General features: G+C 35.9%; 1 protein-coding gene across 1 annotated transcript; it reads right to left on the bottom strand.

The window, feature by feature from the left end:
- Positions 1-299: 299 nt before the first annotated feature.
- Positions 300-9,378, bottom strand: LOC129001213 (folate receptor beta-like). The gene is made up of 5 exons (XM_054428434.1): positions 9,374-9,378; positions 6,352-6,509; positions 4,566-4,757; positions 3,472-3,690; positions 300-826 (listed from the first exon to the last, which is right to left on the bottom strand). The coding sequence occupies exons 2-5, from the start codon at positions 6,499-6,501 to the stop codon at positions 638-640; spliced, it is 750 nt and encodes a 249-aa protein (XP_054284409.1). The 5' UTR covers positions 6,502-6,509; positions 9,374-9,378; the 3' UTR covers positions 300-637.
- Between the last annotated feature and the right edge of the window lie 688 nt (positions 9,379-10,066).

The following is a 10,066-nucleotide window of genomic DNA, read 5'->3' as shown; positions in this document are numbered from 1 at the left end:
TCGGTTTCTAGAAAGATGCACGTGAGGTACCGTTGCTCCTAAGGCTAGACAGGCAATATCAAATATTTTTCTATAAAAACAAATGCGCCCGGAGGAAAACTCCATGGTGTTACCGATGGAGGGTTAGGATACGCTTAAATCTATAACTAATTTGTGAATGATCTGTGAGTAATATTATTTAAGCAGATGTGATTAACTTTTAATACGTACATTGTACAAATATAGTTTTGAAAATGTTGTAATTAAATCATCAGATCTGGGAAGTTAGCACTAATAAGTCCGAACAAAATAAACTATAATTTTAATTTGCAATCATTTAATGCACACAATGAAATTAAAAAACTATGTCATGTATAAAGATATCAGCACTAATTAATTAAGTAATTTTTTTCTATAAATAAGATTACCATCTACTTAGTAGTCATGATGGTAATAAGTTACTCTTTGCAAAAAAATATATTTTTAACGTTATTTTCACAGATTAGAGTTAAAAGAGCATATTATCGAAGCTGCCGACAGTTAGGATATTTTTTTTACTTGATCTAGGCCTAATTCTCCTGTTTAAAAAATAAGTTTAGTAAGATAAAATAAGTTCTTTTAGATCTTACAATAAAGCTTCAAGTAGTTTGTCATGGCACTAACTGACAACCAGCAGAACTAAACTTAAAAGAGCATGTGAGTTGTAGAGGCTGGCTGCACTGTGAGCCATCATCTGTCGTACTTTGTCTCTGGCGATGTTGTCATTGGGGTTGCCATCACTGCCATCGAACCACAGCCTCATACACGCTTCAGAGTCAGGAACAACCTTCCACGAGTCGTCCCAAACCTTGACAAACCATCAACAACTGGATTTTACCAAATAATTTTATAAGCCAGTGTGTATTTCAAGAGTATCATAGGAATGTTACCAGGCAGGCAAACCAGTATCTTTCTGGGATTTTAGGAAAAAGCCCTTCCCCACACACAATTTAAATGACAAAAACACCAAACAGGCATACTAAGAAAAGTTTAGTATAGTTAATTATCTTAATAATATTTATAAAGTATGATTTTTTCTATAAGTTCTACTTTTAGTTGTTTGACAGTGTGTCTATGTACTGATATCGTACAGTGATTATGCATGATTATAACATACTAGCATTAAATGGTAATTTTCTCTTTAAGATGAATAATAGAAGTGTATACCAAAAATAAAAATAGGCCAGTGGATATAAAATGTTTTTTGATTTTTCATTAGATGTATAAATATATAAATTTTTAGGTGTACCTACCACCACGTGAGCACACACTATCCAGCTGTCCGTGTGAAAAGCATGCATTTTCTAAATTTAAACCGACGATAGTCAGGGATTGCCCTAGTGCCTTATAATGGTGATTGCGAAAGCAAGACACAAAGGAAATTGTAGTTGCTTAAATTCAGAGGGTAATTTGGATGAAATCATCAGTATTCTTGGGATTAAGACTATTTTTCTTTTAAACTTACCACTGATAATTTTTATTTCAATCAATTTTGGTGTATTTTTTTTTTTAATTGTCAGTCTGGTAACGTTGCACAGCTTTGGTGGATTTAAGTTTCGCATTAGTATTATTGGAGTTCCTTCTTTTAATGACAGTAATGTGGGGGGTTAATGACAAATTGAGAGGCATTTGAATACCTGAGATAGCATAGCACACAAGATTATTATTCACTTAATAATTTATGTTAGATTGTATGGGTGTAGAACAAAAGATAAAAATATTAAGGCATTGTCATCCCTTTTATTGTTTACTAGCTGTACCCGCGGGCTTTGCCCCGTTTAACTTCATAAGTATTCGCATGGCTCAATCACTTCCTGGTTGAAGTTCGTTCGCTACGCTCACTCACCTTTAGGTTGGAGCTCGTTCGCTGCGCTCACTTGCCTTCAGGTTAGCTCGTTCGCTACGCTAACTCGCCTCCAGGTTGCAAATTAGCTGTTTTCATAAATTAAAAAAAATAATAGTGCTCCACCCTGTTGGTAATCCTTGTAACTTTAATGCTATTGAACATTATAGAACAGAACCAACTTGTTTAATTGAAACAGCTTTTAAGATAATTCCTTTTAAATATGAAAAATCATAAGGTTAACATGGGAAACTCCAGAGCCACTGGGGCGGAGCCCGAAAGCCCGATCATAATAAAAACTACTTAGTTTTCCTATTTAATGCCCAAAGAATCGGTGTACCGAATTTCAGCCTCCTAGGTAAATGGGAAGGGGGAGAATTAGTGATGAGTGAGTGAGTGAGTGAGTCAGTCAGTCAGTGAGGGCTTTGCCTTTTATATATATAGATAATACTTTGATAAAGGTTTTTATGTTTACATATTTAACATTGAAGAATTTAAACGTTGTTGAGTACACAGGTGTGCTGTGATTTGGGTTTAATATATTTGTACTTATTCAAAAGTAAAATAGTTTTCTGTGCTGCACTCTGTAGAAACATTGTGGCTCTATGTCAAATCATGACTAATACAGCATGTTGTGATTATTCAAACCTACAAAATAGTTGCCGGGTAACAGCTAGTTATATTTATTCGTAAACATTGTAGTTCAAAAAGTCTGACGTTGGCCCACTTAAAACCCTCTGGGGCGGAGCCCTTTTGACGGATCTGCACCAAACTTCACACAAACCATCCTTGAAAAATGCTTAATAATGTCCGCAAGTTTCATTACAATCTGTCAGGCGGTTTCTGAGTCCATAAGGTACATATATATATATATATATATATATATACATACATAGTTCCTCTTTTATAGATATAGATTGTGTAAAAGCACTTTGAATATCTCCGTACCTTCGTCTTGTTAAATCACTAGACTTCCCCTCCTCCACTTTACTTACTTCAACTCTGTGATCAATTACATGACTGTAAATCTTGGTTTTATGCTGCAAGGCTCACAGAATTATTGCTTATGATTCAAGATGCTTTGAGCAGATTACACCTTATTACATTAAATCAAAAATATGATTGAATTTTTCGAGGTCGATACAAATTAAATTGTTAGCATTTATGATTTTACAAAAAGTTTGCCAAAGTATTTTTAAGTGGCTTTACCTTGGTAAATAAATGTGGTTTGTGAAGCTCACGCATTGCATTTGATACATTGTGCATACTTCAATCATAGGAGTAGAGCATATGACAGAGCCTTTGTCGTAACTGCCTACCATGTTTGGAACTATCTACCTCCCTCCATAAAAATGCTTGAAGGTCGTCTTCGGATTGTAGCGGCACTCAACAAAGAGTGCGTCCTTGAACTGTTTTGGTGCTTGACTGATTGTGTGAGTCATTTTTGTTATTTGACTATTGTTTTTGTAAATTAATAATATTTTATGTTATTATATTTATTTTATAATATTACTGGTATATTTATTTAGATGTATACAAGTTAAGTGTAAGAAAGAGCTAATGACCTTAACTTAGTCTGGTGAGAAATAAAGGATTTGAATTTCATTTACCTTCTGACAGAAGTTATTTGGGGTGCCAAATATTTGGCGGAAAGTGCGACATTCTGCCTGACGTAGACAACTATTCCGCTCTCCTTTAACCCAGATGAAGTTTCTTATCCAGTTGTCGGTGCAGGTGAAGTCGTCCTGACAGGCTAAGAACCACGTTTCACAGTCACTGGCACATAAAGGCACCTGGTAGTAGCGCTCTTTTCTCATTTTCATATTTACCTGCACACAAAAGAGAGCATCAATATATAAATTAAAGCATTAGCTATTAAAAACATTGTCTAAAGGCCTAAACTAAAACTAAAGTGTAATGATTGAATTTTACATATGGCAAATCAAAAGGTCCTTTGCTAAAAGTAAATAACATAAACACAACATCAGAATCAATCCCCATAAATCAAGTTAAGCACAGAACATTATAGAATTACATCATCACTGATATTATTAAAAATAATTTAGAGATAATAGAAGTTTGCGGCAAAGATTTTACACTTGACCCATGAGGAATTTTTACATAAATTTACAAGGCCCCAAAATAGGAAAGCGATGTTGTAGGCCTATTGAAAAAGAAAGTCAATGATAGACCTAATATTCTATCAAATAATTCAGACATCCCAGGTTCGACGGACGTGTTTGTCTTCCACTAATAACCCCCGCAGGACAAGTCCTTGTCTACAAAAGGCTACCTAAGTCAAAGTCAAAGTCAAAGATTTTTGACTTTGACTTTGACTTAGGTACATAACGAATACATACCTAATCGTTCATTCTTGAGCCGGATCCTGTGATGGTAAAATGAAATAATACAGGCCTATTTCCATCTTACTTCAACTAGCAATTCATGTACGATGTGTGTGTTCGTGTGTTTTGGTGTACAGAACCCTCTTGACGACGTCTGAGCGACCGACTTTGGTTGAAATTTTGTATTCTTGACAGTGACAAATCATGGCGCAATCAGTGTCAAAACCAATATAATATTGTAGTGTATCAAAACTAGTTTTGGACTGGGGCAAAATATAGGCTAAGTTAAATGAACCACTACCTATATATAGCCTGCAATTTTGGTTACAATCAGTTGTTTATCAAATCAAGTTGCATACCTTGACGACCCACGGGCCGATGTTGGGTGAGCACTCATAGAAGCAATGATCTTGTGTGAAATGCCTCTTACAATTCTCTGACATGTTCCTGATCTGATTGCAATGGTTGTAGTTGAAGTTGTACATCCTTGACTCATGAATATTTTTTGTAGTATTGTAGGTGCAGCAAGATCTGTTCTTCCACGGTGTACACTGGTCAGGGAAAAGAATGCTTGGTCATAATAACAACACAGGAAACAATTTATCTAGAGCTAAAAAATATTAGTAAAATATTAAGTATTTGCAAAGGGCTATAGGTCAGATAGGTTTGATTTTGTTTTTGATATGAAGAGCAGGCTTATCAGTGGTCAGTCAGTGGCCTAGAAATAATTCAATATTTTTTATATATTTGATAATTGATAATATAAATGTATTCCTATTGAGAAGGCACCCACTGTACAGGTAAGCCCTATCAATGTATAAAAATAAAATATTAATATTTGTTTAGGACTATAATAATTTACAATAGGCTCTAGGTTATTTTAAATAAATTTAGAATTTAGAATAATTTAGATTGTGCATCCAAACCATTAATTGTACTTTACCTGCTTCAATCAGCCTAAAATAAATTCAATAAAAGTAGCCAAGGTCTATTTATAATTCATTTTCATAAACTGTTTCATATCTGATTAACAATCTGACTGTGGTTAAAAAATAAACTGAAGGTTAGCTGTTAAATTACAACCAACATTTTAAACCGTAATAAAGAAAGTTGGTCGGTAATACTCAAACTTTGGCAGTGCATTATTGAAATAGGTAACTTACATCAAAGGCTAGGGGGGCGAAGCTCTCAAGGAAACAACCTTTTTAACTGCTGTTTATCCCTCCACTAGATCATAAGCTTTAAAAAGACACATTAATCATAACAATGGCTTTAGTAGGACAGGTGAAAAAGGGACGTTTCAGAACCCTTATTGTATTAAGTAAAGACAGTTCAGTTTTGTTTCTATATTCGGTGGTGGGTGTTTTTTCCAGTACCAGCCGAAACTATTTTTACGGTGGATTGATAACATTATTTTTCTCTGTTTTTTTACCCTAAGAGGCATAAGGGCCCTTTCACACGAGGCCACTGGTGGCGGCCACCAGTGTGCGCCCAGGCAACTGCAGTGGATGGTACAGGCAACTGACAAGCCACTCCACTACAGCCACTGTACAATGGTAGTTGCGAAAACGCTGTCGAACAATGAACATCTCCTTCTTCTCACGTTGATAATAAAGAAAAGAAAGCGAAGACACAGGCGTACTATCCAAAATTGCCGGGTACTTTTCAATTTCGCAAATTAGATCTCCAGTATTCACTTTGTCTTCTATTATTTTGTTTAGTCTCTTATTCTATTCTTCTTTCTTTGTCTTCTTCTTTTTCAGCAATGTCCTCTTTATTTTTCTTCCGATCACTCATTTTCACAAACAAACAATTCAACACGAAAACACTCAAGAACTACCATAGAGCATTGTCTGTGCGCGCACCCACGGTGGCAGCCACTTTTGAAAGCTCCCATTTAATTCAATGCCCCGGGACGAGTTGCCGCCACTGCGGTTGCCGACTAGCAGTTGCGCGAAGAGACACTGCTGGCTGGCAACTGCAGTGGCTGGGTGTGAAGGCTCCTATTTAAAATAATGTTAAAGCTGTGGCAATCCAGTGGCCTCATGTGAAAGGGCCCTAAGTAAAGCAACATATGTGTTCCCAGAGTATAAATTAATTATTGTAGTGAGCTTTTAGGTTTTGTTATAACTTTAAAATGAAGACCTGAGAAAATAGTTCTCCCTCTGGTCCAGGTTTTTCTTTGTGATTTTTCCCGTCTAAGCACCAGTTGAGCAGTTCCTCAGGATCGCCAAGTTTTTTGGCCATACAACAAGCCAAAAGAGTCAGTGCTATTTGTGCTGACACTGCCCACATGTTTGCATCTGAAACCAAATAATGTGTTCTACTGATTGAGTTTGATTCCAGATTCATTTGTCACGGAGGTCCCCAATCGGCCATAAGTTAAAATGACCGATTGCCAGTTCTAGGGTTAAAGAGTTGTTTATTGTCGGGACTACGTAAGTTTGCAGTTGGTGACAGCCAATCACAAGACGAGGCTAGTGCGACGTTGCCACATCGCCCGTTGACAACACTAATTAAAATATACTAAGCAATATATTAAAATCAGCTGGTATTAACAGATTTGGCAACACCGCACGGTTCTCAATGGTTCATTCAAAACCATATGGCAAATAGGCTCCTCCCTCAACTGCAAACTTACGTGGTCCCGACTATAATTCACATTGTTCAATGTAATTTTTTAATAATAATATCTAGGCTAGGCCTACATTGTTTCAATCCATTTTCGATTATAATTAGTTTAAGAGATAACTAACGCCTATCAACGTTCCATTTTTCCTTAGTCGTAATAATATAGGGCACCTTTGGGCTGATTTGGTTGGTTGATTAATTCAAAATAACTTGTAAAGATTATTTTTTAATAACTTTAATAACATATTATTAACCTATAAAAATGCCCTAGGCTTTATACGATTTTTAAGTTCATTTGATGGTTAAACTAACAAAATAATCAGTTTAGTTAAACCTATCAGTTTATTTAAATAGGCCTAAAGACTGAACTTTAGTTTAAGTCCTATACATTTACTCGCATACTGCAGTTTGGTTAAAGTTAGGTTTAGTTTAGAACAGATTCATTTTATAATCAGCTGGTAGTAAATATACAGGGTGAGTTTTAAATGAGTTCCCCCCCCCCCCCTACTTTTTTCTACGTTTCTTAAGATATCAACTCCAGACTACGTCAGATCATTGTAGAGTAGTAAGTACTTCATTTTGACTGAGTATAAATTTTTGGCCGCCATCTTAGATTCGCCATATTGGATACAAAGTTTTTTTTTTCAAATGTAAAGGTAGGGTTTTGACCCATTGTTTCAAACTAGATTTTTACGCTGAATACGATGCAGCAATTTGTTAAAAAAAATCTTGATCAGTTCTAAAGTTATGAGAACTTTTTATAACATTATTTATAGCCCATTTTAACATTTTGTGCATTTACAAACTAAGACCATAATCTCAAAATCATCAATTATCAATTATTTAAGATGGGGACGCCACTATGTGCGTATTTTAACCCAAATATGAGTGAAGGATGAGTGTAGGATGAGTGGCGCGATCTTGTAGTCTTGTTAGTGACTAAGGCCGACATGTTTCTTAGACACAGCTGTTAATTAATAGCCCATACAGCTAATGGCAACTAAGGGACCTACAGTTTATTGTGGAATTCAAACCACATTTTTTCCTCGTAATTAACGAATTGGTCTAATTATTAGGATAGCACTGCGGATAGTCGTAGTACTCACTAGTGCGGACGTTAATCCACACCAGGGAGCATCGCATCCAGCACAGTGCATTCCTATAATTATCCACAATTCGTGACCTCCTAGTAGCTGGATTACAGGACGACGCCACCCGTCCCAATAACATTGTGCATTTACAAACGAAGACCATAATCTCAAAATAGTGCTAGATAAAGATAAGTATACTGTACACCACCATTCATTGTCGACCAATTTTCACTTGGTTATGACGGATGTATTTGTTTTAGCTGCCATCTTTGATCCACCATTTTGAAATGCGATAAATTATTTTAAATATGAAGGTGGTGTTGTGACCCATTATTTTGAACTACTTTTTTATGTTGAACTCAATGCCACAATCCGTTTTTCGTTATCAAGCTTTCTGGATGAAATATTACAATAATTTTTTTTTTATGTCAATATTTCAAAACGCAGAGGAAACGCGTCCGGTAACCGGACGTGGATTAGGCGTCCGGCAGTTACTGTCATAACCTGACCTAACCAACCAAACTTGCTGATAGTGAAAAAAATCAAATGAAGGTTCAATTCTCTTCATAACATAAAATTATAAATGCCAAAAATTCTAACAAAAGATGTAGGCCTACAGTTAAGAAGAAATTACATTCAAAGCAAAATCTGTAACAAAAAGTTAAAGTTACCGATGGGTTTCGAACCGGAGACCTCTCGCATATCAGTCGAGCACTCTATCCACTACACCACGAACACTGATGGCTGACCTTCGTATCATTGTGGTAATGGCGTTCCGGGACCCCCTACCGGACGCCTAATCCACGTCTGGTTACCGGACGCCTAATCCACGTCTGGTTACCGGACGCGTATCCTCTGTGATTTCAAAAACCAAATATGAAAATAAAAAACGGATTGCGGCATTGAGTTCATCATAAAAAAGGAGTTCAAAATTATGGGTCACCACATCACTTTCATATTTAAAATAATTTATCACATATTAAAATGGCGGATCCAAGATGGCGGCCAGAAAAAATAAATCCATCTAACCAAGTGAAAATAGGTCTACAATGAATGGTGGTGTATAGGCCTACTTGCACTATTTTGAGACTATGGTCTTTGGTTGTAGAATGTTATTGGGCTAAAAATAAAGTTATAAAAAGTTCTCATAACTTTAGAACCGATCAAGATTTTCTTAAACAGATTGCAGCATCCTATTCAGCGTAAAAATTTAGTTTGAAACGATGGGTCACAGCACTACCTTTAACTTACATTTGAAAAAAAAAAACTTTGTATCCAAGATGGCGGCCAAAAATGTACCTATACCCAGTCAAAATGAAGTACTTACTACTTTACAATGATCTGACATGGTCAGGAGAAATATAGAAAACAAAAAAGTAGGGGGGGAACTCATTTAAAACTCACCCTGTATAATGTATAATAGTAAATGTAGGACGTAAACTAACGTGCAACCTAGTTAAATACAATGATGTAAGTTGCAGCTCGTGGATTGCTGGCTTAGTGTTGGGTGCTTGGGTAAACACTCCACCACTCTCAATTGGCACTATTGGCAGAAGCTGCCACTACCTATGAACTAACACCACCCAACATAACCTATGAACCTATGGGGGAATGAAAATATCGATCGATATAGGCTATCAATTGTTTCATTTGATATATTGTTTGGTTATAAGTTAGGTTAACCTAACCACATTAATATCAAATAAAATAATCGATATATCGAATAATTTTCATTCAGTTGTTTTTGACAACAGATACAGAAGTTTACCCGAGGGTAGATTAGGGAAGAAGGCCTTAAGTATTGTAAACATACTGTAGGCTAGGCCTGGTTATAGGCTGGTTATAATACCAAAAAAATGGTAGTTGTAACATAATGTCAATGAAATTTCACGTTATAATTATTGTTTCATACATCGACTTACCCAGTGAAGAACCCAAGAACCTCTGAGGCTATGGCTATGCCTAATAACAACACAGCCCGGCACTGCTTCTTGAAACTCTAACTTAATCTCGGGCCTAGCTAGGCAATAATTTATTGGAAATGTTAGCCAAAAGCCACGAAGAAAGTAATGTGATCATGTGCCTACTTAATTAACTACAAATTAAAAAAACTAAAACTATCTCCGCTGAAAATAAGA

Source organism: Macrosteles quadrilineatus, unplaced genomic scaffold (genome assembly GCF_028750875.1).
Source record: "Macrosteles quadrilineatus isolate MER2022 unplaced genomic scaffold, UCM_ALF_1.0 Scaffold_8__2_contigs__length_117827958, whole genome shotgun sequence".
Classification (NCBI taxonomy): domain Eukaryota; kingdom Metazoa; phylum Arthropoda; class Insecta; order Hemiptera; family Cicadellidae; genus Macrosteles; species Macrosteles quadrilineatus.
The sequence above is the reverse complement of the archived record's forward strand: the minus strand, read 5'-3'. Positions and strand labels throughout refer to the sequence as shown.

What these genes read in the sequence shown, in the direction of transcription:
- LOC129001213 (XM_054428434.1), bottom strand. Translation starts at nt 6,501, where the DNA reads ATGTGGGCAGTGTCAGCACAAATAGCACTGACTCTTTTGGCTTGTTGT. An exon ending in TCGGCCCGTGGGTCGTCAAG is followed by an intron (nt 3,691 to 4,565) that starts GTATGCAACTTG and finishes TTTTGTGTGCAG; the next exon opens with GTAAATATGAAAATGAGAAA. An exon ending in CAAATAACTTCTGTCAGAAG is followed by an intron (nt 827 to 3,471) that starts GTAAATGAAATT and finishes TGGTTTGTCAAG; the next exon opens with GTTTGGGACGACTCGTGGAA.